Genomic DNA, 27947 nt, shown 5'->3' with positions numbered 1-27947 from the left:
CTATACTTATTGTAATTCATTATAAAGTAGGAAATGTGCCTTCCTTCCTCTTCGTTTTGTTTCCAAAAATGCTAAATTTACATTATACCAACATGAGATGCAAGACCATATTCACTAGACATTTTGAAGATGATTGTAAACTGATTTTAAAATTTTCAGTTGCTCGTTAGTGAAAGAAAAACATTCTTGTAAATCTGCAAAAAGACACAATCATAGTTTAAATCACTGACCTGAAAAACCATTTCAACCAATGGGGTTTAATATCATGCTTTCAATATGCAGCAACTTTTATATTTGAATCCATGAGGAATGTGACCGAGAGAATAAAACAATTAAAAATGCACTAACTTTTACAAGTGCCAAAACTTAACTTAGTCTTAACAGTCTGTGTAATGTGCATTTTTTTTTTTTTTTTTTTGTTTTTATTCAGTTGTATTCTTGAATAAAAGTACAGTGGAACCTCTAGATACGAGTTTAATTCGTTCCAGAACTGAGCTTGTATAGCGAATTTCTCGTATCTAGAACAAACTTCCCCATTGAAAATAATGGAAATCCAGTTAATCCGTTCTGCACCCCAAATATATTAACATAAAAATCAATTTTCCTAATAAATAACACTGATAAATTATATATACTGTAGTCTACCTTTAATAAATAACACTGGTAAATAATATAACTGATTATTAAAAGAATCAAAACAGGTGTCCAAAGTGCAGTAGAGCATTCAATAAATCTTTAAATAAATAATCCTTAAAACAGTTGTGAAGTGGAGGTTTAAAATACACGAATAACAATCCTTTAACACGAGGTTAAAACGTCAACAAGAAGCAGTCTTTAAAAACAGATGACAATCCCCGGTGCTTCTTCTCTGTTAGCGTCTCACCTATTTCTCCCATGCGGGCTCTAAAACAGGCGAGACACTCTTAATGCAGCTGACCTTCTCTACACCGTCCTGCTTCAGCTGTTTGGCTCGCCTGTTCAGCTACACGCGAGCCTGCACTTGCCTGCCTGCCTGCCTTCTCTCTCTCTCTCTCTCTCTCTCTCTCTCTCTCTCTCTCTCTTTTACTTTTTCTCCCCCTTAACCTGCTCGCGCTTCTCTATATATGCGGGGAGGACATGGCAGCTGCAGCCCATCAGCCACAGGAACAATCATGGATGTGGGCAGTTTCCCACCTGTGCACTTAAGTGAGAAACGCAGACACCGCAGATCGCGGCTCGCAACTGCTACCACGCCCCCTTGCTAATCCGCGAGCTATACCCACAGCCTGGCTTGTGGCTCGTTACGCGAACCAATGCTCGTATTTAGAGCTGAATTTTTCGCTCATACTTTCCTCGTATTTTGAATTTCTCGTATACAGAGGTGCTCGTATCTCGAGGTTCCACTGTACATTTGTTTCATTTTGTTAAGAGTCTCAAATCAAATGTACGTTTATATTCTGTAACAGTAACAATAAAAGCAGCCTACCACTCAAAGTGCTAAATGCAAGGAGGACCTGGGATCGAACAAGCAGTGTGTCGATTACAAAGCAGCGTTTCTTACCCATGCACCAGCAAAACTGATTCCACTGTGAAAGACACAAACACACACATGCATGCAGCAAATGTTTTTAGATCGCATCGATTTGATATTTGGGTTGCAGTTTTCACACATTGACAGCAACATGTAAATTAAACAATGTCTTTTTGTTAAGTTTGATTCTTGAATACAAGCACACGTGTTATACATTTTGAGAAAGTGTTTATTTGATATTTGGACTTCAGTCTTCACACATTACACACTTCAACATTTTGTCATTACTATAACATGAAAAAATTCTGTTTTAGTTGTGTTAAACATTTCTTGCTTCACAAGAAATGTCTTTCTACATTTACACAGATCATTGTAGACACAGAACACAAATTAAATATATCGTCGTTTGAAATTTATACAATATTTTCCTATACAATTCCAGACATCTAGCTTCCAGAAAAAAACTTTAGCTGCCTTGGTTGTGGGATGGTATAGCAGACTGCCTGCCTGCCAGTTGACACATTTGCAAAACAAAGGCGCTATCGGTGCACAACTAACTCGGTGATGAGGAGGTGCAAGTAAAATTAAGGTGGCTTGACATTAAAAGTATTTTTGCATTCTTCAGTGATTCTAGTGTTAAAGTATTTTTATGCCGAAGTTAGGTATTTGAGGAAAAATGCACCCAAGCTTGGACTCTAGATCCTTAGAAGTCTGTTAATTAGGAAATAACAGACTGTTGCTGATTTTCGTAGCTAAATGGGCATTTGTGAATGTATAAAATGTAATTATTATTATTGTTAATGCGGATAATTCATGTAAATGCATTTGTAATTGTGGTGTTCCAGTAGAGTGAAGATTGAAGGTAACTGAGTCTTAAACTTGAGCCAAGAGTCCATTACTTCTTGACCATATTTGGAACAAGAAGATTCCAAAATCAAATGTGAATGTGGCTGCCTTTTTATCACTGGAGTCTAACAAACCTCTGTGCAAAAACTGAAGTTTGAAGCAACCTTTGTTAAATATTTTTACACAATAAAGACAGGTTGCTTGACTTGATAAAGATGCATTAAACAAATGGGCAGTCATTTTCCTTAATTCTTAAGGTACAAGGTTGATGTTCTGTGGTACCTATAACTTTGTGGTAGCCTTGACAGCAGCCTGTTATGTAAGGCTGTGTAGCTAGAGAACTGGATAAGTTAAAATATATTTTCTTAAAACCATTTATAGATACTAACAGATGTTTAAAGCATTGGCTGTAGTAAAAATTTCATGACCTACCAAAAAAAGGCGAGATTTAATATTATTGAGATTTTTAACACAGTCTTGTTAATAGCTGGGGTCTTTAATAATGATTTATTAATGCCTTTAATAATATTTGGGTGGAGTTTTTTTTTTCCAAGATCATGCTTTTTGTGTTTTGATAAACTTTATTGTTTGACTTAGCAACTTTTTGTTTCCTTTGCACTTGTTTTAATCATAATAGCCTTTTTAACCTACAGGAGACTTTCTCCCCTTTGCAGCAGCTTCTTCCACTCCTGCTACAACTACAGCTTGTACAACCACTGGTCCACCAACACCTCAGTTCAGTTATCATGATATCAATGTCTATTCCCTAGCAGGACTTGCTCCTCACATCAATATCAACCCCAATGTAAGTTTTATGTCTTTCTAGTTCTCTTTTTAGATTTAATTGAAGAGTGCCTTAATTCATCAAAATGTTGCTCATAGTAATTTATTAATGAAATTGGAAGCACTCCAAGTATTATGATACTGTATAGTACATTTTAGGTATACTTAATATAATCACACTATGTTTGGTTATACCTCTGAAAAGGCTTATTTATTAATTTTTAGTAAGTTCTTTATAGTATTTCTGGTAGTAACCACCTGAGTGTACCAGAGGCTTGCATCTGTTTTTTTATTCTTTAAAAATAAATGATTTCATGTTTGTTTTTTTTTTAAATCAAAATTGACAGCTTTGTTTCTACTAAGTACTAAGTAAATGCAGATTTTTGCAGCTACAGTAATCCCTCGCTATATCGCGCTTCGCCTTTCGCGGCTTCACTCCATCGCGGATTTTATATGTAAGCATATTTAAATATATATCGTGGATTTTTCGCTGCTTCGCGGGTTTCTGTGGACAATGGGTCTTTTAATTTCTGGTACATGCTTCCTCAGTTGGTTTGCCCAGTTGATTTCATACAAGGGACGCTATTGGCAGATGGCTGAGAAGCTACCCAGCTTACTTTTCTCTTTCTCTTGCGCTGACTTTCTGTGATCCTGACGTAGGGGGATTGAGCAGGGGGGCACACCTAGACGATACGGACGCTCGTCTAAAAATGCTGAAAGATTATCTTCACTTTGCTATCTTTTGTGCAGCTGCACGGTGCTTCGTATACTTAAAAGCTCGAAGGGCACGTATTGATTTTTGCTTGAAAAACAAACTCTGTCTCTCTATCTCTCTCTCTCTCTCTCTCTCTCTCTCTCTCTCTCTCTCTCTCTCTCTCTTTGTCTGCTCCTGACGGAGGGGGTGTGAGCTGCCGCCTTCAACAGCTTTGTGCCGTGGTGCTTCGCATACTTAAGCCAAACAGCCCTATTGATTTGTTTGCCAGAGATTGTTTTCTCTATGTATGTGACATTCTGTGCTCCTGACACGCACTCCTTTGAAAAGGAAGATATGTTTGCATTCTTTTAATTGTGAGACGGAACTGTCATCTCTGTCTTGTCATGGAGCACAGTTTAAACTTTTGAAAAAGAGACAAATGTTTGTTTGCAGTGTTTGAATAACGTTCCCGTCTCTCTACAACCTCCTGTGTTTCTGCGCAAATCTGTGACCCAAGCATGACAATATAAAAATAACCATATAAACATATGGTTTCTACTTCGCGGATTTTCTTATTTCGCGGGTGGCTCTGGAACGCAACCCCCGCGATGGAGGAGGGATTACTGTACTTTAATCTCTTTTAAGTAGATACAGATTTTGACTTTTTGTTTATGCTGAATTGAAAACTAACAAGTGTGTTATATTGGTGTGTGTGTCTGTACACACACATATATGATGGATACAAGAAGTCCACATACTCCTGCTAAAGTAATGCACAAGTAACATAGGCTAGAGTTACTTCTGTATGTAGATGAAAGCTATCACTCTGAAAAAGAAAAACTGGTGGACAATAGAAAGGGTGGGCTATTAGATACGAGTAATGTGATATGCAAGTTGAGTGCCAGAGATGATGGCAGAAGGTTAAGGAATAAAATGTGGGACTGAAGCAAATAGTCTGTTTAATATAGTTGCCTCAGAAGGTAATACTGGCAACCTAAATAATCTTTTCCATTAGGCCTTCTAGTTTAAGGCAGTGTGTGCAATGTGTGAAACTGTAACTGAGATAGTAAAATGAGCAATGATGATATTGAAAAGTTGCTTTAAAAACTGTAACTTCACTGCCATTCTCCATATTGCAGTGCAGTGAACACTAACTTTTTAGATTTGTTTGTACTAGTAGTTTGAGTTTTTCCCTATTGAGTCTGTCTACTGCAAATTACTAAGAAAAGTCTTTTTGATTAGTTGAAGTTTGTCATGGTATTCTGGGGTATAGGGGTGGGTCTTGGAAGCAGATCTTTTATCAGGAATGGTTCAAGACATTATGTTGATTAGATTAGGGCTCAAGATCTTCTTTTGATCTTTACCTAATACTAATACTGTGGAGATAATTTACATGGAGGGCAGATGACACCAAAATTGAAAAAGCTAGCAAAGATGTCAATGGAGAACAAACACCATCTAAATAGAGGCATCATACAAAAGGAACCTATTTCAAGTATGTGGAAAGAACAGATATTTTGTGACGTTTTGAGTCCTGTGCATGATTGCCACAAAATTGATGTTTATTGCCACTGGTTAATCTTTAGAGCACTACAATGTTGTACGTATTTTTGTGTTGCCAGCCTCATACTCTATTCTGTACACTCACTACAGCTAAGCTTCCATCTAACAGGAATTTTTTTTTTTTTTTTTTAAATAGGGAATTTGTTAAATGCTAGATTATAAAAGTGTATATTTTTTAATTCTACACTAGATTCAGTACACTTATTTGTCCAAGTGTTTGTAATACAGTAAATTTCTAAAAATTATGATTACAACTTTTCTTTGTCCAAAATATGTTTGGGAAACCTGCCATCACCACTACTTCCCATTCATAAATGTAAAATGTGGGGAAAATTAAATAAGGGAATGTTAAATTGGACACCTGCTTGTATTAAGAAAACACAAGGTGCGAGTATAATGTAAATCAAAGCAAATCTATATTACTAAACGACAGTTTAATTTATGCACGGCGGACGCACTGAAGCAAATGCGCACTGCGTTGCGGCGCCCCAGAGTCAAACGCAGCGGCTTCCCAGAGTCAGTAGGTGGCGCCCAAACAACACAACCTGTAAACTAAACTTGCTCTAATCCACTGTGCCAGCAGTCTGTGTGGCATGAACAACAAAGACGAGACCGCATGGATAAAAACAATACATGGAGGCTCCTACAACGCGCTTCAGACACACCAGAAGCAAAGACGTCACGGCTCCACAATGAAAGAGCTCAATAATAATTAATAATAATTCATTACATTTATATAGCACTTTTCTCAGTACTCAAAGCGCTATCCACACAGGGAGGAAGCGAACCCACAATCTTCCACATTCTCCTTACTGCAAAGCAGCAGCACTAACGGAAATACAAAACGAGCCCGTATGGATAAACACAATGAACGAGCGCGCCCACAACACGCTTCTGACACAGCAGAGGCAAAGGAGGCACAGCTCCAAATGGAAGGAGCTCAATGATTAGTAATACAAACACGAGCCCGTATGGCTACGACCTGTAAACGAGCCCATATGGATAAAAATAATGAACGAAGGCGCCCGCACAAAGAAACTATAAATGAGTTTAATTTATGCACGGCGGACGCACCAAAGCGCATGCAGAGTCAGTAGGTGGCGCCCAAACAACACAACCTGTAAACTAAACTTGCTGTAATCCACTGTGCCAGCAGAGGCAAAGGAGTCACGGCTCCAAATGGAAAGAGCTCAACGATTTGTAATACAAACCCGAGCCCATAGTTCCCACAGTCAGTGCGTGGCACCCAAACACCACGACCTGTAAACTACACCTGCTCTAATCCACTGTGCCAGCAGTCAGTGTGTGTAAATTGGAGTATGCTTCCTAACAGTAAACGACTTCTACCTAACGACACAGCCACAGAACAATAAACACGAGCCCGTATGGATAAAAACAATGAACGAAGGCGCCCACACAAAGAAACCGCATTAGTACAAATATGTTTATTTAATTAAATGAAAACTTTACCATGGCTACGACCTGTGAACTAAACCTGAGGTAAAGCGTGCACGCCAGGTTGTACAGCCGCCCGAACGCGACCGCCCACACCACCGCACCGGATCCGCCGCCATGGTCACTTTAGCACGCGAATCCGCTGTCGTCAGCAAACGACTTCTCGCTGACGACACAGCCATAGAAAAGCAAAAAAAGAGACTGCATGGATGAAAACAATAAACGAAGGCACCTACAACGTGCTTCTGAAACACCAGAACCAGATGAGTCACAGCTCTAAAAAGAAGCCGCTTTAGTACAAATGTTTATTTAATTAAATGAACTTTCCCAGAACGCACCCTCCATGATATTTCATCCCTCCAATTATCGGAGGGAACAGAAAGTGATTGCCATGCGGATGCACACTGCGCCTCAGAGTCAAACCCAGTGGCTTCCCAGAGTCAGTAGGTGGTGCACAAACAACACAACCTGTGAACTAAACCTGCTCTAATCCACTGTGCCAGCGGCCTTGTGGCATATTTGAATCACATAACGGAAAGAGTTCAACGATTTGTAATGCAAAACCGAGCCCGTAGGTCCCAGAGTCAGTGCGTGGCGCCCAAACCCCACAACCTGTAAACTACACCTGCTCTAATCCACTGTGCCAGCAGTCAGTGTGTGTAAGTTGGAGTATGCTTCCTAACAGTAAACGACTTCTACCTAACGACAGAGCCACAAAACAACAAAGACGAGACTGCATGGATAAAAACAATACACGGAGGCTCCTACGACGCGCTTCAGACACACCAGAAGCAAAGACGTCACGTCTCCACAATGAAAGAGCTCAACTAACGGAAATAGAAAATGAGCCTGTATGGATAAACACAATGAAGAAACGCGCCCACATCGCGCTTCTGACACAGCAGAGGCACAGGAGTCACGGCTCCAAATGGAAGGAGCTCAATGATTAGTAATACAAATACGAGCCCATATGGCTACGACCTGTAAACGAGCCCGTATGGATAAAAACAATGAACGAAGGCGCCCACACAAAGAAACCGCTTTAGTACAAATATGTTTATTTAATTAAATGAAAACTTTACCATGGCTGCGACCTGTAAATTAAACCTGAGGTAAAGCGTGCACGCCAGGTTGTACAGCCGCCCGAACGCAACCGCCCACACCACCGCATATACCACATTTGTTTAGTAATGTAGCCCTCCATACCGGGATCCGCCACCATGGTCACTTCAGCGCGCGAATCCGTCGCCGTCAGCAAACAACTTCTCACTGACGACACAGCCATAGAAAAACAAAAAAGAGACTGCATGGATAAAAACAATAAACAAAGGTGCCTACAACGCGCTTCTGAAACACCAGAACCAGATGAGTCACAGCTCCAAAAAGAAACCGCTTTAGTACAAATATGTTTATTTAATTAAATGAACTTTCCCAGGACGCACCCACCCTCCATGATATTTCATCCCTCCAAGTATCGGAGGGAACAGAAAGTGATTGCCATTCTTGGATTTGCGATTCTTTCGAGAATCGCGGGTTTGCTGGTTATAGCATAAACAAGTGATGTTATGTTGTTGGCCTAACGGAATTGGGACTTAGTGCTGCTTGCTTAATGTTTTATTCACACACTAGACTTTGAATCTTAGATAGCTGCATAAATACTAGAGTTCAGTAATGCCACAGTTTGCACACACATTTTTGTTCAGAATCACTATTCAGTACATTTTCTGCATTCAGTTCTAAATTGTAAACCAAACACTGGAAAATAAACACTTTTTAAAACACTTTTAAAGAATTTGATCAGCATGGTTGCCTGTAATTAGTCATTTGATGTGAGTGCCTCTGATTCACCAGTGTGCTTTCACTTACATAATGTCTCTGTGATTGGTTTAAAATACTTTGTAAGTGGTAAACTTTGATCTCTGTAAGAGTGAAAGTACTAAATGGAATGCAGCAATCACTGCTTTTCACAATTGGTATTTCGCTTCACCTGTATTCATAATAGCGATTAATATCACGTTTTGCATCCATAGCTGTTTTTGAATCATGTAGTGTATATAGTTTTCATGTTTTTCCATGTGAAAGCTGTTTAGTTATAAGTTGGTTGTATTGCTGCTTCAGTTAGGCGGATTATTCTCTTGTTCTGTGAGCGGGTGTAATGCTTGTAGCGTATGAATTGGTTAAATCTAGATTGTTGTTTTTTGTTAGTCGATAATGCCATTAACATTTGTTCCGTTACTTAAGCTAATCTTTAATAAATAAGGGAGATTCTGCTCCCATGCTTTACTACGTCTTTACCATTGTATTTGTTGTAATATATTGTGGGTTACTTTTATATTTTTGGGGGTGGGTTATTGCCAGCCAGGAGACTGTGAGATGGCAGGTTTCTTCTTCAGGAGCATTGGTGTCTAGTGCTGTGTGAAAGGGATTTCCTATTTTAATTTTAGTATTTATACACTTCTGTTATACTTTTTCATGTTGTAGAATATTCAGTGTTTTTGACTTGTTTTTACGGGTGAAAATATTTTGTAAGTCTTTTTTTTTAGTATAAATGAAAATGTGCGAAAATGCCTTCTGAAGTGTTGTTTAAGAAGCAGAAAACTGTCCATTTTATTAATGGTAATACAATCATTGAAGCATGGGAATAGGCTGATCCTGGAAGTGGGTTTTAGGGAGGAAGCCATGTTGCATTGCATGACTTAAGTAACACAGTGCCAATTATTAATGCAAGACAGACAACTGTTCTTTATGCTAAGATAGCAAGTTGTTAATTTTATATTAAAATTGCTTGTTCTGATAGCCCTAATGTGTATGTTCCTGTCATCGAAGCCTGTATGAAAACAAAGGATTGATTTAGAAACTTGTTAGGTAGAATGCCCAGTGGTGGCTTGGGTTGTCTTTTTGCCTTGGAACTCCTGCAGTGTTTCTCCCCAGCCCCCCCCCCCCCATCCTAATTGGAGGTTATTTGCTTTCTCCTTATCTTGTAAAGCACTTGGAGCTACATTGTTGTATGAAAATGTGCTATAGTATATAGATGTTGAAAGCACCACAGTTATAACTAATTCTTTAAAGGCCGTTCCTTTGATCGTGGTATTGCTTTCGATATCACGTTTTTCATAAACCTGTTAAATTATTTTCCAATCAAAAAATGCATTTTTAACCATTTGACTCATAATTTAATCTAAATTGTATAATCATTGAAGTATCAGTAGAAGCATTTTTGTGTTTTCATTGTTATACTAATTGTTAGGCTTATGTGACAAAAGAGGTTGGTAAAAAGTCTGTAATACCCAGTGCTACCCCCGGCAAACTGGGGCCTTAAGCAGAATTTCCTTCCCGTCCTAAATCCATTACATTAATATTTCTTTTACCAGCTTTAAAATGACAATAAATATATACATAAATAATAACTCATCGCAATCCTTAACTATAATCTTTAACTTCAAATGCAATATTTTTAAAATCTTAACTTGAAAGTGAATGATTAGTAGCTTCTTCAGTCTTTGTATATCACAACACGTCTGCATTTTCTGTTGGCAGTGATCTATTTGGTTATCACGTGACAGCTTCTGTACAAGGTCTGAGTTGATGCTAATGATAGCTAAACTGGTAATGTTCTTGTGCCATGGATAACCTCAAGTATGTCTTGATGAGGTTACGTTTTGAAAAGCTGGTAACTATGGGAGGGGATGCTGCATTCTGGAGGGTAACCCTTAGGTTTGGACTTCAGTGGTATTTAATGGCAATTATATACTAATTGATTTGTTTCCTTTATAAAATAAGGCCTAATTAATAATAATGTTCTAAGTTATCCATGTGCTGTTAATATTTGCTACCTGATATAGCCAATAGTATCACTTGTGACACGATGCCTTATTAATAAAAACTACTAATACTACTACTGAACGTGCTTAATAATTGTAATGCAGCGAATCAGGGCTAAAGTGATGCTGAATGTTTAGATATTGAAAAAAATGAACATGTGACTAATCACCCACGCTTATGAATTTATCTAAGCTTAATTTTGTCTTTCCAAAGTCAGCAGATTGCAATAAGGCATTAACTAAATTAGTAATGTTATCTACCAATAAAATTAACCACCAGTTAAAGTTAATCTAAGCCAATTGCTCTTTTTGTACGGAAAAAGTTGTTTGCATGGTGCCATTCCACTATTCAGCCAATAACTAGTAAGCAAGACAGCCTTTTTGTTGGTGAAATTTACAAATGTGTCCTCAATGTAGCAATACTCTGAGCACTTCATAATTTGACTAGCATAAGCAGAATTTAACATGTAAAGGTCTTGGGGTCTATATAGCAATAATAAATAACTCTCAGCCATTTCTCAGCTAGGTACTGTAACATTAGATAATATCTGAACACTGAATAGCAAAACCATTGCACATAGTTAGTTACTCCAGTAAACTGCTAGCTTTAGTATAATGGCAAGTGATGTGTTAGCTAGCTTACTGGAAGTTTGTCAACTTTAGATTTCTAAGCACTTCTGCTATTAGTTGGGCATGAACTGCTTCTACATTCTTTCGTGTCTTTTTTTTCTTTTCTGTGCTCCTGACTGATGACTTAAAGGTGCACAAAGCTCTGTATTCCATAAACTTCAGGATTACTTGCCATACACCTCACAGGCTTGGTAAGGATCAAGAGTACAGACAAACATTCTCAGAGTAGGATGAATAAAAGCTTTGATAATGATACATTTTCAGTGGAAACTGCATGAGAGTGGAAGACAGTTGGGAATTCTGAATGAGTAACACACCATAAAGAACAGGTGAAGAATAACCATGCCTAGTTGCCAGTTCATGTTGGCTTTTTTTAATGAGGTGTTTCCATGGTGATATCCACATGAAGGTGGTACTTAGTGTACAACCTTTATTTTAAATAAGCCCAAGCAGTGTGTTTAACTTTGATTTGGTGTGTGCCTCAGTCTTTCTGCTTGGTGTTTATTAACCACATTTAAGATTATTTTAATTCAAAAGAAAAAACTTACAATAGTATACATTAGAATGTGTTTATAAGCATAATGATTTGAATTTATTTCCGTGTTTTGAGTTATAAATATCAACACTAAACATACTGTACATTTCTTTTATGAAGATTTAATATCATGGGAATATTGTATCGTGACGCATAAATCACAGTTTGAATTGTATCGTTGAAGTGTATTGTCTCATTCCTAATAGTAACCTTTGAAGCTGTAGTACAGGTGCTGGTCATAAAATTAGAATATCATGACAAAGTTGATTTATTTCAGTAATTCCATTCAAAAAGTGAAACTTGTATATTAGATACATCAGTCTGTGTGTAATGAATGAATTTCAAATGTTTATTTCTTTTAATGTTGATGATCATAACTGACAACTAATGAAAGTCCCAAATTCAGTATCTTGGAAAATTAGAATATCAATTAAGACCAATGCAAAAAAAGGATTTTTAGAAATATTGGCCAACTGAAAGGTATGAACATGAAAAGTATGAGCATGTACAGCACTCAATATTTAGTTGGGGCTCCTTTGGCCTGGATTACTGCAGCAATGCGGCGTGGCATGGAGTCGATCAGTCTGTGGCACTGCTCAGGTGTTATGAGAGCCCATGTTGCTCTGATAGTGGCCTTCAGCTCTTCTGAATTGTTGGGTCTGGCATATTGCATCTTCCTCTTCACAAAACCCTCCTGAGGGAGGGGGTGTGAGCTGCCCCCTTCAACAGCTTTGTACTGGCGGTGCTTCGCATACTTAAGAGCCAAACAGCCCTATTGATTTGTTTGCTTTACTCTCTGTTTCCTTTGAAGAGGAAGATATGTTTGCATTCTTTTAATTGTGAGACAGAACTGTCATCTCTCTGTCTTGTCATGGAGCACAGTTTAAACTTTTGAAAAAGAGACAAATGTTTGTTTGCAGTGTTAGAATAACGTTCCTGTCTCTCTACAACCTCCTGTGTTTCTGTGCAAATCTGTGACCCAAGCATGACAATATAAAAATAACCATATAAACATATGGTTTCTACTTCGCGGATTTTCTTATTTCGCAGGTGGCTCTGGAACGCAACCCCCGCGATGGAGGAGGGATTACTGTACCATGGTCCTTAAACCAGGTACTGGTAGCTTTGGCACTGTGTGCAGGTGCCAGGTCCTGTTGGAAAATGAAATCTGCATCTCCATAAAGTTCGTCAGCAGCAGGAAGCATGAAGTGCTCTAAAACTTCCTGGTAGACGGCTGCGTTGACCTTGGACCTCAGAAAACACGATGGACCAACACCAGCAGATGACATGGCACCCCAAACCATCACTGACTGTGGAAACTACACTGGACCTCACGCAACGTGAATTCTGTGCCTCACCTCTCTTCCTCCAGACTCTGGGACCTTGATTTCCAAAGGAAATGCAAAGTTTACTTTCATCAGAGAACATAACTTTGGACCACTCAGCAGCAGTCCAGTCCTTTTTGTCTTTAGCCCAGGCGAGACGCTTCTGACGCTGTCTCTTGTCCAAGAGTGGCTTGACACAAGGAATGCGACAGCTGAAACCCATGTCTTGCATACGTCTGTGTGTGGTGGTTCTTGAAGCACTGACTCCAGCTGCAGTCCACTCTTTGTGAATCTCCCCCACATTTTTGAATGGGTTTTGTTTCACAATCCTCTCCAGGGTGCGGTTATCCCTATTGCTTGTACACTTTTTTTCTACCACATCTTGTCCTTCCCTTCGCATCTCTATTAATGTGCTTGGACACAGAGCTCTGTGAACAGCCAGCCTCTTTAGCAATGACCTTTCGTGTCTTGCCCTCCTTGTGCAAGGTGTCAATTGTTATCTTTTGGACAACTGTGAAGTTAGCAGTCTTCCCCATGATTGTGTAGCCTACAGAACTAGACTGAGAGACCATTTAAATGCTTTTGCAGGTGTTTTGAGTTAATTAGCTGATTAGAGTGTGGCACCAGGTGTCTTCAATATTGAACCTTTTCACAATATTCTAATTTTCCGAGATACTGAATTTGGAACTTTCATTAGTTGTCAGTTATAATCATCAACATTAAAAGAAATAAACATTTGAAATACATCAGTCTGTGTGTAATGAATGAATCTAATATACAAGTTTCACTTTTTGAATGGAATTACTGAAATAAATCAACTTTGTCATGATATTCTAATTTTACTAGGGGGCTCCGCCCCCTGCTCGCTTCGCTCGCCAACCCCTGGTGTTGGGAAATGACAAAGAGCGTGATGTATGAATGAGATATAGAATAGTGTGAAGGTGTAGATGATGCAAATAGAAAGCAAACAATAAAGTGTGTGGCATAGTGTAAAGGGTTATTGGAAAATTTGTTTGTACACGCCTTTTAAGTGTAAAAGGTAATTTCAGGTCAGAACTTGTAAGGTCAATGAAGATGGTCATCGTCGTGATCAGAGTCAACTTTGTCAGAGCTTAGAAAGAGTTGCGTCTGTCCAGGAAGTAATGAAATGACTTGGGTATATATGTTTTTCACATTAATATTGTTTGGACATAATATAGCGCGTTGTGTTAAAAGGGGCATTTGGTCTAATGAGATTGCTGTTCCAAATATCTCTGTAACTAAGTCTTCGCAGATAAAGGCTTCAGGAATTGTACTAATATGTGGGTGAAGTCTATCTGTATTGGTGAGTGTACCATCTCCCAGATGTAATAACCAATTGTTATTGTTCTGGATCTGGACATCGCATGTTTTGTACTAACTGTATCTTTTGAAAGCAATGCCAATTGTCTGCGTATTTTAAGGTGCACTGAACAATAGCTGAGCGCATGGCATGTGGAACGATAGCTAAGCACTGTCTAAAATCTCCTCCTAATAAAAGTACCTTTCCTCCAAAGGGAATATTATTATTCATCAACGTTTGTAGAAGTTTATGAATGGTGTTGAGTAAGTGACTGGATGCCATTGTACATTCATCAATAATTAACAGTTTTGCATGACGGATGTCATGTGCAGTGCTACTGTTCATGTTCATAGTGGATAAAGATTTGTAGGATGTAATGCAGTTCATAAAGTTTTCACTTTCAGGTACATCGTTAGTTAGAAGGTTCTGTAGATATTCAGGATATGAATGTAAAGGAGGCAGTCTAATTTGACCCTTTTGACAACAACGTGTAAATTCATTACTTGTATTGCGAGTTGTTTCTTCAGGGAAGTTAAGTGAATGACAATGATTGCAAATGACATTCATTAATCCCAATGAATTTTCCTGAATAGTGGACTCATTATTGAACGCGTTGTCAGCTAACTGGCGCAAGTGTTTAGCAGGTGTCTGTCGTTGATGTCCGTGACGTGTATCTTTTGCTTGTGCCGTTTGAGAGGTGCGTTGTTGTATGTACTGTATTTGGGACGTGTTATTTTGGAGCTGTAATCGATTTGCCTGTGCTGTGTGAGAAGCCCGTTGTAGTCTACTGCGTGCATTGTTTGTATTGAGCCTTGCTCGTTTTTGTATGTCGGTCAGTTGAGCTTTCTCTTTTTGGAGCCTTGCCTGCTTGTTTTCCGGCATTGCAGATGCGCGGTGTAGACGTCTGCGTTTATTTATTTTGTCCCTTCGCTGCCGTTTCTGTATGTCTGAGAAGGGAGGTGTTTCGTTTTGAATCCGTGCCTGTTTCGATGCAGCACTCTGAGACGCGTGCTGTATGCGTGTACGTTCATTGTGTCTGTCCATATGCGCTCGTTTCTGTTAATGTGTTAGTTGAGCTTTGCGTTTTTGGAGCCGAGACATTTTTCTTCTGGAGTTTCAGAAGCGCGTTGTAGCCGATGTGTATTGTTTTTTTTCATGCGGGTTCGTGTGTTTGGTCCCGTCACTCGAGCCGTATTGTTTTGTACCTGTGATCGTGAATTCATTACTTGTTTGTTCTTCAGCGTTAGAGATATGGATAAGTAATAAGGAGGATCGCACTCACTGTTAATATGGAGCCTTTTCTGTGGTTAAACGGTTAATAGTGGATCAGTATAATGAGATCGACCTATGCTGCCTAATTTGAATGTGTTGAGATGACGTATGTTTAATACGGACGGTTCGTTCAGTAATGGGCAGGGTTGCCACCCGTCTTGTAAAATACGGAATCGTCCCGTATTGGAGAATGAAATTGTGCGTCCCGTTTTGAATCAATACGGGACGGGTTTTGTCCCGTATTTTTTTTATCATTTTTTTTAAAGCAGCGTCTCATGCAAATCATCCCACACGCATTTTATGAAGATGCCTCCTTTCCTACTTTTGATTGGGTAATACTTGATGTCATCGTTAGTTTGATTGGTCATTTTAACTGTCCAGTGAGGAGGGCGGGTCTTTTAAGTAGAGTCTGCAAAGTGTTGGCACTGGGATATGGCCCCCGCTGCAGTATGCGTCCCTTATTTTTTTGTATTAAAAGTGGTAACCCTAGTGGGGCTTTGTGTCTCATTTCTTATTTATGTTAGTGTGGTCGTGGGTCCGAATCCTCCTTTTTGTGTATGTTTCGTGTGCTATGTCCGTAGTCTGTCCCGTTTTGTGTCCAATGGGTTTGTGTGGCGCTCGCGTCTGACTTCTTTTTTTTTTGTGTGTGCTAGGGACGCGTTGCCTCACTTTTTTTTATCTCTGTTAGTGGAGGGGGTGTTTGTTTGTAGTGGGTCTGAATCCTCTTCTTTGTGTGCGTAGCGTTTCGTGTGCTATGTGGCGCTTGCGTCTGACTCCTTTCTTTTTGGTGTTCTAGGGGCGCGTCGCCTCATTTCTTATTTCAGTTACTGCAGGGGGGCTTTGTGTGTCGTGGGTCTCAATTCTCTTCTTTGTGTGTGTTCCGTTTCGTGTGCCATGGGCTTTGTGCGGCGCCGGCGTCTGACTCCTTTTTTCTGTGTGCTATGGGCGCCTCATTTCTAATTTTACGTTGCTTTCCATCCGGTTTCCGTTGCTTGGAAGGGGGGTTTTATGGGGGCGCCTGCGCAGTACGTCTTTTGCGTCCACGGCCCATGGCCGGATGTCCCTGCGTCCATCCGGTTTACCATTCTCGGTTAGTAATATGGATGACCAGCACCTGTAATTGAGACATATTGTCTGTATAACGGGGCATAGAAACTTGATTATACTAAGAATAGTTTGCATAAAACCCTGTAGCCACTGTGCAGAGCCTTACTGACATTGTCTGTGCAACAGAATCCAAAGGTCTTTCACACTTGTTATTTTTGTGAACATATTTGAAATCAATGCAAAATAAAATTACTTGTTTAGTTGCACAAGTTGTATTTGTGTTCTAATAGTGTTTTTCAATCTTGATTTGTCGGTGTGGTATATCCAAATATTGGTTAGCTTAATTTACCAGTAAAATTTAGTTTTTGTTTTGCATAATCTATCATTTTTTTCCCCCCAATAATGCTAAACTGTTTCTGGTTTGTGTAGATTCCTTTATTCCAGACTCACCCACAACTCAAGCAGTGTGTTCGACAGGCCATAGAGAGAGCAGTTCAAGAGCTTGTCCATCCTGTAGTTGACCGTTCCATAAAAATTGCCATGACAACTTGTGAGCAGATTGTTCGTAAGGACTTTGCCCTTGACTCAGAAGAATCTCGTATGCGTGTTGCTGCCCATCATATGATGCGCAATTTGACAGCTGGGATGGCAATGATTACTTGCCGAGAACCTCTTCTTATGAGCATTGCTACGAACCTAAAAAACAGCTTTGCTTCTGCTCTCAGGGTAAATAATTTTCTTCAGCCTTGGTTCAGTTATGCAGAGTGGTCACTTTGAATGTTTTATTGCCTTTATCTTTTGTTTATCATATGAAAGTGTTAAATGCTATCCTTTTGAAGCAGCCCAATATTCATAATTATTTTGGGGTCTGTACATGGCCTGAAAACCTGGGTAGTAAAATAGTGGTGTTTTTTGTGTTAAGTTTAAATTCACTACAGACAGAAGTTTCAAGGTAAGGTAGTAATACTAACTTATGGTGCCAGAGAGTTATGACATGTTACACGTTGGTTAGCATTTGTAAGAAAGAAGTTCACTGTACTCTGTAGAAGTGAAAATCACGACCCTATAAATTTTATGATTGCATTGCATGGAGATTTTATTTACATGTCTAATTTAAACCTGTAATTATTTCAATTCATTCATTTAATTTGTATTGATCAGATAATTGACGTTTTGTTAACTTTTGTAAGGCTCCAACTCCCCAACAACGAGAAATGATGGAGCAAGCAGCAGCACAAATAGCACAAGACAACTGTGAGCTTGCCTGTTGCTTTATTCAGAAAACTGCAGTGGAAAAAGCTGGACCAGAAATGGACAAAAGACTTGCAACTGTAAGAAACAATTCCGTTTGCTAGGTGATTCCACTCTTAAAGTATCATTTGAATTTCATTTTTTTTTCTTCTTTTAAACCAGGAGTTTGAGTTGCGCAAGCATGCTAGACAAGAAGGCCGCCGTTACTGTGACCCAGTTGTACTAACGTATCAAGCAGAACGCATGCCTGAGCAAATTAGACTTAAGGTACAGCAAGATTCAAATTTGTACTTTTATAGAAGCATTCTTGATCACCAAGGTTATTTAGTCCATCAGTATTCATTTAGTGTTTGCAGTGATTAAAGTTGCCATAATTTGAAATACTGTACTGATTTGCTGAAAGGTTTTAGGATTTAGTTATTATTCCCATTTATTTAATGTTTAGATTATCTGTCTTATCAAATTTTGTACCATGTCTTTTTAAACACATGCTGTATGTATATGCTACAAATAGACCTTAATTAGTCTTGTGTATGCTTCAGGAAACTTGTTAAATGTTCTTGTCTAAGAGAATCTCCTAACTTCTCCTTCCCCACCCCTCAAAAATAAGGTTGGAGGTGTTGATCCTAAACAGCTGGCTGTTTATGAAGAGTTTGCCCGAAATGTTCCTGGATTCCTTCCTAGTAATGATTTATCCCAACCAACTGGTTTTCTTGCTCAACCAATGAAGGTATGTTTTTTATACTACTATCGCAGTAGACCTTATGTTAATTAATGCAGATGCTTTGTATTTAATAAATACAACAGGAAATATCTTTCCTATTTTATATGAGGATTCATGCTCTAAAGACTGAAATATTTAGAAATCCCTGTTTTACAGCAACAAGCCTGGGCTACAGATGATGTTGCACAGATATATGACAAGTGTATTACTGAGCTGGAGCAGCATCTGCATGCCATTCCTCCTGCATTGGCTATGAACCCTCAAACACAAGCACTTAGAAGTCTGTTGGAAGCTGTAGTGCTGGCCAGAAATTCTAGGGATGCAATTGCTGCACTTGGACTGCTGCAGAAGGTAGTTTTAAGTAGTATTCCCAGTTTCTGGTCTGGTCATCAGTTTGGATTTTAGGATTTCCATTAATCTAATGTTCATCATTTAGGCAGTAGAAGGATTGTTGGATGCTACCAGTGGCGCTGATGCAGATCTGCTTCTCCGGTATCGGGAATGTCACCTACTTGTACTTAAAGCACTGCAGGATGGTCGTGCCTATGGGTCTCACTGGTGTAACAAACAGATTACTAGGTCAGTCTTGTTTTGTTTTTTTTAACCCATCTTAAACAATGCTGCATATCTTATTAAAATATGCATTCATGTAAATTTTTCATGGTCTAGTTTAACTTTTTAGTATTTAACTTGCACTATTATTAAGCCTTTATGGCATTTCATGCCATTTTAAGGTTACGCTGTAGTGCGAAATAAAATCTTGTTGACAAATCTGCCTCAGACTACGTAGTAGCTGTTGCATTTCTCTCCAAGGGACAGTTGCATATGTTTGTGCCAAGTTCACAAAGGTTCTTAATAGTGCAGTCTTCAGGGATTTTAAATCTTGTCACCAGTCTGCCAGTGGCTCATGTGCTTTGGTGATCTTTTTGTCAGTTTAAAAAGTATTTTATTCGTATTTGGTAATTTGACAATGACTTTTATGTTGCAGGTTGCAAACATTTTTATTCTAAGCCTTGTTTGTTTGCAATTGTAAATGGTTATGAAAATGTGTCTAGCTGGGTCCTGTTGATACAGCCCTTATGCCTTATCAAAAAAATGAATTTGTGTTCTCTGCAGAGTTTAAAAATGCCCACTAATTAATGATGCATGAAAAATATTTTGATGCATCTTGTTTTATGTTTAGGTGTCTGATTGAATGTCGTGATGAATACAAGTACAATGTTGAAGCTGTAGAACTGCTAATCAGAAATCATCTTGTTAACATGCAGCAGTACGATTTGCATTTGGCTCAGGTGAGATTAATCCTGTTTACTTCCATTTCTGGGTTTTATATTTTTTTTTTGTATGAAACTACTAATATAATACTTTTTCACTTTTTTGTCCTCATTAATTAAATACTTTGTGTTCATTTTTGTGTTGCTTTGAATATTAGAAAAAGTTCTACACATTTCATATTTAGTTTCTGTCCATATTGTTTGATGTATTATTAGTCTATGGAGAATGGCTTACATTACATGGCAGTGGCATTTGCCATGCAACTGGTGAAGCTGCTGCTTGTTGATGACAGAAGTGTTAGTCATATCACAGAAGCAGACCTCTTCCACACAATTGAGACTCTCATGAGAACAAGTGCACACTCGCGTGCAAATGCTCCTGAAGGGTAAGTGGAAAGAAATTTAAATCTTGGAAATTCTCTGAGTATAGCATTCATGACATCTTATCATTTTTAATGTTCTTAATTTTAGACTTCCACAACTAATGGAGGTAGTAAGGTCAAACTATGAAGCGATGATTGATCGTGCCCATGGAGGACCCAATTTCATGATGCACTCCGGGATCTCTCAAGCATCTGAATATGATGACCCGCCAGGATTAAGGGAGAAGGCAGAGTATCTCCTGAGAGAGTGGGTGAATCTGTACCATTCTGCGGCAGCTGGCAGGGATAGCACAAAGGCTTTCTCTGCTTTTGTAGGACAGGTATGTTTATTTGGTAACTTATATTCTACATACTCAATATGAATATTATAGGAAGTTGCAGGTGTTGGGAAGCACCTGCTTTAATCTTAATGTATCTAGCAGTATAAACTAACAGAAGACCAGCCTTTATGCTGGATATTAATGACATTGAAGAATTTGAAGAAACTGCCTACTCTGTTTTTTGTTTCACTTGTGTTGAAAGTTTTGTTTTTTTTTGTTTTGTTTTTTTTTGTAGATGCACCAGCAAGGAATTCTTAAAACAGATGATCTGATAACCCGATTTTTTCGCCTGTGTACAGAAATGTGTGTAGAAATCAGTTATCGTGCACAAGCAGAGCAGCAGCACAACCCTGCTGCAAGTGTTGCTATTATCCGTGCCAAATGTTACCACAACTTGGATGCCTTTGTCAGGCTTATTGCACTACTAGTCAAGCATTCTGGAGAAGCTACCAACACTGTGACAAAAATAAATCTACTTAACAAGGTATGCAAGTAGACCAGTTATGGTTTGATGTCATTTAAGGTTGAAAACTGCAGGGAATTAATTCCTTGAATTTAAGTAATTTTAAGCATTAGGTTTTCTCATAAAGATGGCCCTTGGGTTACAGATTTCACCTTGTAGCTTCTGGCCAGTCTAGAGTGAAACCTAGATGTCTCTTTAGATGATGTGATTTTTTGCTAATTTAGTGTTACATTATCAGCAGGTAATTGGATTAAATTTAAAATGAAATGCTCCTAAGTCACTGTCACGTTCTTCTAGGGCCATCATTCGTCCTTTTTCTGCCTTCTGCCATTTCCAAATTGTTCAGAGGTAGCTAGATTACTCATGACACCCAAAGTGAATTTTAGAAAGTACCCCCAAAAGTGCAGCTGCATTGTTTTAATCATTTTTCTCTGAATATTTTATGTCCTGTTATCATACCTTGTTTATTTTCCACTTTTTTTCTACAGTGATATTTAAACAGTTAAGTGGTCGATGGCACATTTTACATCTTGTCTATCAAATGTAATTTACTTATTATAAAATTTCTGTGGAAGAAACAGAACTGTATTGCAGCATTTTATTTAACTTGTTTATATAGTAAAACCAGAGTATCTCCACCACCATTTGACCTTTGTCCTAAGCCTTGTGCCATACCACAAGGATCAATAGCACAACTCTTACCATATACAAGTTACCTGTAATCCATATTACTAACCGAGAATGTTAAACCGGATGGACGCAGGGACATCCGGCCATGGGCCGTGGACGCAAAAGACGCAAAATGAGGCGCCGCGACCACAGAAAAAAGGAGTCAGCACAGAAAAAAGGAGTCAAACGCTGGCGACGCACACAGCGTCGCACGAAACCCATTGCACACGAAACTAGCACACAAAAAAAAGAAGCCGCTCGCACCCCACAAATCCCACACCCACCTACAAGCACCAGCACCCCCAACCCCCCCCCCAAAAGCAACGGACGGGACACACACAAAGAGGAGGAATCAACAAGTCCCTGGCACACACAAAAAAAAAAAGCCGCTCGCGCCCCACCAATCCCACCACCCCCTCCAAGCAACATTCCCCCCCCCCCCCCCCCCCCCCCCCCCAGACGCCGGCAAAGCACACAGCGCCGCACGAATCCCATTGCACACGAAACGGGACGCACACAAAGAGGAGGATTCAACAAGCTCCTAGCACACCAAAAAAAAGAAGCCGTGACCGCCACACAAAGCCCATTAGACACGAAACGGGACAGACTACGGACATGGCACACGAAACGTTCACAAAGACGACGATTCAGACCCACAAACACACTAACATCAATAAGAAGTGACACCCAAAGCCCCATTTCTGAAGGAACCGTCCGTATTAAACATGTGTCATCTCAACACCTTCAGACTATGCAGCATAGGTGGATCTCCTTACACTGAAGCACTATTAACCGTTCAACTGCGGAAAAGGCTCCATATTAACAGTGAGTGCGATCCTCCTTATTACTTATCCATATTTCTCACGCTGAAGAACAAACAAGTCATAAATACACGATCACATGTACAAAACGATACGGCTCGAGTGACGGGACCAAACACACGAACCCGCATGAAAAAACAAAATACACGGCGGCGCATACAACGCGCTTCTGAACCTCCGGAAGAAAAAATGTCTCGGCTCCAAAAACGCAAAGCTCAACTAACACATTAACAGAAACGAGCGCATATGGACAGACACACTGAACGTAGACGCATACAGCGTGCGTCTCAAAGTGCTGCATCGAAACAGGCACGGATTCAAAACGAAACACCTCCCGTCTCAGACATACAGAAACGGCAGCGAAGGGACAAAATAAATAAACGCAGACATCTACACCGCGCATCTGGAATGCCGAAAAACAAGCAGGCAAGGCTCCAAAAAGAGAGAGCTCAACTGACCGACATACAAAAACGAGCAAGGCTCAATACAAACAATGCACGCAGTAGACTACAACGGGCTTCTCACACAGCACAGGCAAATCGATTACAGCTCCAAAACAACACGTCCCAAATACTACACATACAACAACGCGCCTCTCAAACGGCACAAGCAAAAGATACACGTCACGGACATCAACGACAGACACCTGCTAAACACTTGCGCCAGTTAGCTGACAACGCGTTCAATAATGAGTCCACTATTCAGGAAAATTCATTGGGATTAATGAATGTCATTTGCAATCATTGTCATTCACTTAACTTCCCTGAAGAAACAACTGACAATACAAGTAATGAATTTACACGTTGTTGTCAAAAGGGTCAAATTAGACTGCCTCCTTTACATTCATATCCTGAATATCTACAGAACCTTCTAACTAACGATGTACCTGAAAGTGAAAACTTTATGAACTGCATTAGATCCTACAAATCGGTATCCACTATGAACATGAACAGTGGCACTGCACATGACATCCGTCTTGCAAAACTGTTAATTATTGATGAATGTACAATGGCATCCAGTCACTTACTCAACACCATTCATAAACTTCTACAAACGTTGATAAATAATAATATTCCCTTTGGAGGAAAGGTACTTTTATTAGGAGGAGATTTTAGACAGTGCTTAGCTATTGTTCCACATGCCATGCGCTCAGCTATTGTTCAGTGCACCTTAAAATACGCAGACAATTGACATTACTTTCAAAAGATAGTTAGTACAAAACATGCGAGATCCAGATCATAACAATTGGTTATTACATCTGGGAGATGGTACACTAACCAATACAGATAAACTTCACCCAGATATTAGTACAATTCCTCAAGCCTTTATCTGCGACGACTTAGTTAGAGATATTTGGAACAGCAATCTCATTAGACCAAATGCCCCTTTTAACACAACGCGCTATATTATGTCCAAACAATATTAATGTAGAAAACATAAATACCCAAGTCATTGCATTACTTCCTGGAGAGACACAACTCTTTCTAAGCTCTGGCAAGTTGACTCTGATCACGACGATGACCATCTTCATTGACCTTACAAGTTCTGACCTGAAATTACCTTTTACACTTAAAAGGCGTGTACAAAGAATTTTTCCAATAACCCTTTACACTATGCCACACACTTTATTGTTTGCTTTCTATTTGCATCATCTACACCTTAACACTATTCTATATCTCATTCATACATCACGCTCTTTGTCATTTCCCAACACCAGGGGTTGGCGAGCGAATCGAGCAGGGGGCGGAGCCCCCTAGTAAAGAATTTAACGTGAAAAACGGCAAAATCATGGTTTTAGATGGACTTAATGGATGCATCACCTTGTGATGGTGGTGACTTCAGGTGGTTGTTTTTAGAATAACGCTTTTTCCAGTTTCCTAATGGCTTTTCTTAATAAATTTGCTGCGGCAATGCCCAAGCAGATACATACTAGAGAAAAATTTAGCATTCTATTTTCCCCACACAGGTTCTTGGTATAGTTGTTGGAGTGCTAATTCAAGATCATGATGTACGTCAAACTGAATTTCAGCAACTTCCTTATCACAGAATTTTTATTATGCTGCTTTTGGAATTGAATGCACCAGAGCATGTTCTGGAAACCATTAACTTTCAAACGTTAACTGCTTTTTGGTGAGTTCAAGTTTTGCATCAAAATTTATTTATTTATTTTTTTTTATTTCAGTTGTTTGATCATGTGGTCAACATCAAAGAGATGTAGCATGATGTAAACCTATGTGCACCGATTTTGCGGTTCTCTATTTTTTGCACATTTCTCTACACTTGTAACACAAATTCTTACATTGCTGTAATTTTTTTTTTTTTTACTAGCAATACATTCCATATTCTGAGGCCAACAAAAGCTCCTGGTTTTGTTTATGCTTGGCTTGAACTGATTTCTCATCGAATATTCATTGCTAGGATGCTGGCTCATACACCGCAGCAGAAGGTAAGCAGAGCAGAATTTTAAAGAAGTTTTGCCTTCAAGTTTAGCAGTTTTCCAGTTTTAGAATATACATAACCTTTCATGCTTTTTACTGTTTCATAACTTTTCTTTCCAAGGGTTGGCCAATGTATGCTCAGCTGCTAATAGATCTTTTCAAATACTTGGCTCCGTTTCTGCGGAATGTTGAGCTGAACAAACCTATGCAAATTCTATATAAGGTAAGAGTATATAGTTACGGTCAAATAATTATGTACAATTTTAGATATCTGTGTTTGTAATTTCTGAAGTCACATTTAAATGAACTCTTGATAGAACACATGAGTATAATTTCAGCATGAGGTGATTTAATTGCACCAGTAGCTTGATATTTCTTTGGTATTTCCTAATACGCTTTTAAGTTAATAAGGTGTATCAAGTTGTAAGACTCATCTAAGATTGCCAGTTTAAATAGGTCTGTTCTTTCAACTTTGGCGGAAAAAAATGAAGGTTACCTGTTCATCAAAAGAATGAACAATTAATTTTCCTCTTGGTATTAAGATATCAAAAATGTAACCACCTAAATGCATGAAATACATACTCTAGTTGTTTGTAGTCACTACCATACTGTTATGCAAAAGTGCACTTTTGAAGATGCAAAGGTTAACGAAAGATGGATTTATTTAAATCCCCAATTAACTTCTGATTAATCATCCACAATACAACTGTTGGAAATTCAAAAGATTTGATGTGCATCTAAATTCATTTTATGGGATGGGCTTAAGTCTGACTTTTCAACTGCTTTCAAGATTTCTATATTTCATAGGTAGACATTTTTCTTTTGAGATTACAATTTGTATTGTGATGTGAGTTTTGAAATGGTGCCAATCCATGTTTTTAATATTATGAAGTTGTAAGTGTGACTTTTTATTTTGAGCTGTCATACAAAGCAGTGAAATATTGTTTGTGTCTCAGATTTATTCAGTCTTGGAACCACTTTATTATACAGGTTATTCCCTTCTAATAGTTCAGTATACTGAAACAATTTGTGTTTACTCACCTCTACATCATTATTTTAATAAAATGTACCCTCTCTAAAGTAACCTTCCATGGTTATGAGTTTTGAATAGACAAATAAATTAGACATTTTTCTGAGTGTATTCAAAATCTTTAGCACAATAGCATGTCGAAACAAAAAAAAGCAAATACAAGCAGTATACTGGCAGTAAACAAGTACCGAAAAACTCTGCTCTTTGTTCCTCTGCTCTTCTATGCTCTGTATTGGCACTATAGACTAGAGGGATTTAGATGTGAGAAGACACAGGTGAGTCAACTTTATTCTTGCAGTGCTGAGAGGGAAATTGTAGCGTTGATTAAGGTGTGAGAATTTTTTGAAAAATAGGTTGTATATAAATTGTTCTTATTTGCTCTGAGGATGTTGATGGAGAAGTTTAGAGAAGGCCAGAAGGAGTTCCATTGTGTCTGTGGACATGGAGAAAGCATATGACAGGGTGCCTCGAGAGGAGCTGTGGTATTGTATGAGGAAGTTGGGAATGGCAGAGAAGTACGTAAGAGTTGTACAGGATTTGTACGAGGGAAGTGTGACATTGGTGAGATCTGCGGTAGGAGTGATGGATGCATTCAAGGTGGAGGTGGGATTACATCAGGGATCGGTTCTGAGCCCTTTCTTATTTGCAATGGTGATGGACAGGTTGACAGACGAGATTAGACAGGAGTCCCCGTGGACTGTTTGCTGATGACATTGTGATCTGTAGCGATAGTAGGGAGCAGGTTGAGGAGACCCCGGAGAGGTGGAGATATGCTCTAGAGAGGAGAGGAATGAAGGTCAGTAGGAACAAGACAGAATATATATGTGTAAATGAGAGGGAGGTCAGTGGAATGGTGAGGGTGCAGGGATTAGAGTTGGATAGAGCTAAGGATAGAGCTGCCAGGGAAGAGGAAAAGAGGAAGGCATAAGGAAAGGTTTAAGAAGATGATCTGCTGTGGCAACACCTAATGGGAGCAGCCGAAAGAAGATGATGATGTTATAAGTTGTTGTTGTAAAATTTACCATGAATTGTATACTCGGCACGGCTTCACTTAAAAATCTCATACAGTCAGAAAAGAAGAGAACACACATGTTTCTGTTATGTCATTGTTTTTTAAACTGAGTTTTCTAGTGAATCATTACAGACATTATGGTGCATATACATAGTGGCTCTGAGTGGCTCAGCCCCCAGACCCCACCAGATACAGAGGAAAAACATGTCTCTCAAGCCTTCTGAAATTCCTACAGTAGTACAGACCATCCATTCATCCATTTTCCAACCCGCTGAATCCGAACACAGGGACACGGGGGTCTGCTGGAGCCAATCCCAGCCAACACAGGGCACAAGGCAGGAACCAATCCCAGGCAGGGTGCCAACCCACCGCAGGACACACACAAACACACCAAGCACACACAAGGGACAATTTAGAATCGCCAATCCACCTAACCTGCATGTCTTAATCCACGTAGCTTGGAAACATTCAAGCCTCAATGTAGCTCGTTGTTTTGTTTCTACAAGTAGTGGTAGGAGTCTGATACTGTGACCTATCAAAGGAGCCACTTCTCTGATAGAATCTCTTGTTCTTTTACCATTTGCTCCCCTCACCCTGATCCTGTCACTCAGCTCTCTAGTAAGATGCCCTGAGCCCACACATAGTGCTTTCCCCCAAGACTCCACACCTCCACAACCAAATATTACTACTACCTCAGATTCTGTTCAGTTATAGATTTTTTTTTTTTTTTTTTTATACACAATTCGTGATGTGATCAGAT

The 27947-nt window shown here is 39.2% G+C and overlaps 1 protein-coding gene across 4 annotated transcripts in view; it reads left to right on the top strand.

Moving 5' to 3' along the window:
* The window catches only part of cnot1 (CCR4-NOT transcription complex, subunit 1), a 190497-nt gene that overhangs the window by 143785 nt on the left and 18765 nt on the right, over positions 1-27947 (top strand). For 2 of the 4 annotated variants that reach the window (XM_051931631.1, XM_051931630.1), the window contains exons 30-43: positions 3031-3161; positions 17232-17528; positions 17993-18133; positions 18216-18320; positions 18664-18783; positions 18934-19128; positions 19214-19356; positions 19961-20069; positions 20268-20437; positions 20523-20754; positions 20990-21238; positions 24674-24837; positions 25036-25153; positions 25267-25368. In XM_051931631.1, the coding sequence (XP_051787591.1) occupies positions 3031-3161; positions 17232-17528; positions 17993-18133; positions 18216-18320; positions 18664-18783; positions 18934-19128; positions 19214-19356; positions 19961-20069; positions 20268-20437; positions 20523-20754; positions 20990-21238; positions 24674-24837; positions 25036-25153; positions 25267-25368 (2276 nt within the window). Of the gene's footprint in view, positions 1-3009; positions 3162-17231; positions 17529-17992; positions 18134-18215; positions 18321-18663; positions 18784-18933; positions 19129-19213; positions 19357-19960; positions 20070-20267; positions 20438-20522; positions 20755-20989; positions 21239-24673; positions 24838-25035; positions 25154-25266; positions 25369-27947 lie in introns of all 4 variants that reach the window. The other 2 variants (XM_051931629.1, XM_051931628.1) reach the window with 1 other exon arrangement.

The sequence above is a fragment of the Erpetoichthys calabaricus genome, chromosome 9 (genome assembly GCF_900747795.2).
Source record: "Erpetoichthys calabaricus chromosome 9, fErpCal1.3, whole genome shotgun sequence".
Lineage (NCBI taxonomy): Eukaryota > Metazoa > Chordata > Cladistia > Polypteriformes > Polypteridae > Erpetoichthys > Erpetoichthys calabaricus.
Note: the sequence above shows the minus strand (reverse complement) of the source record. Positions and strands in the feature narration are given on the sequence as shown.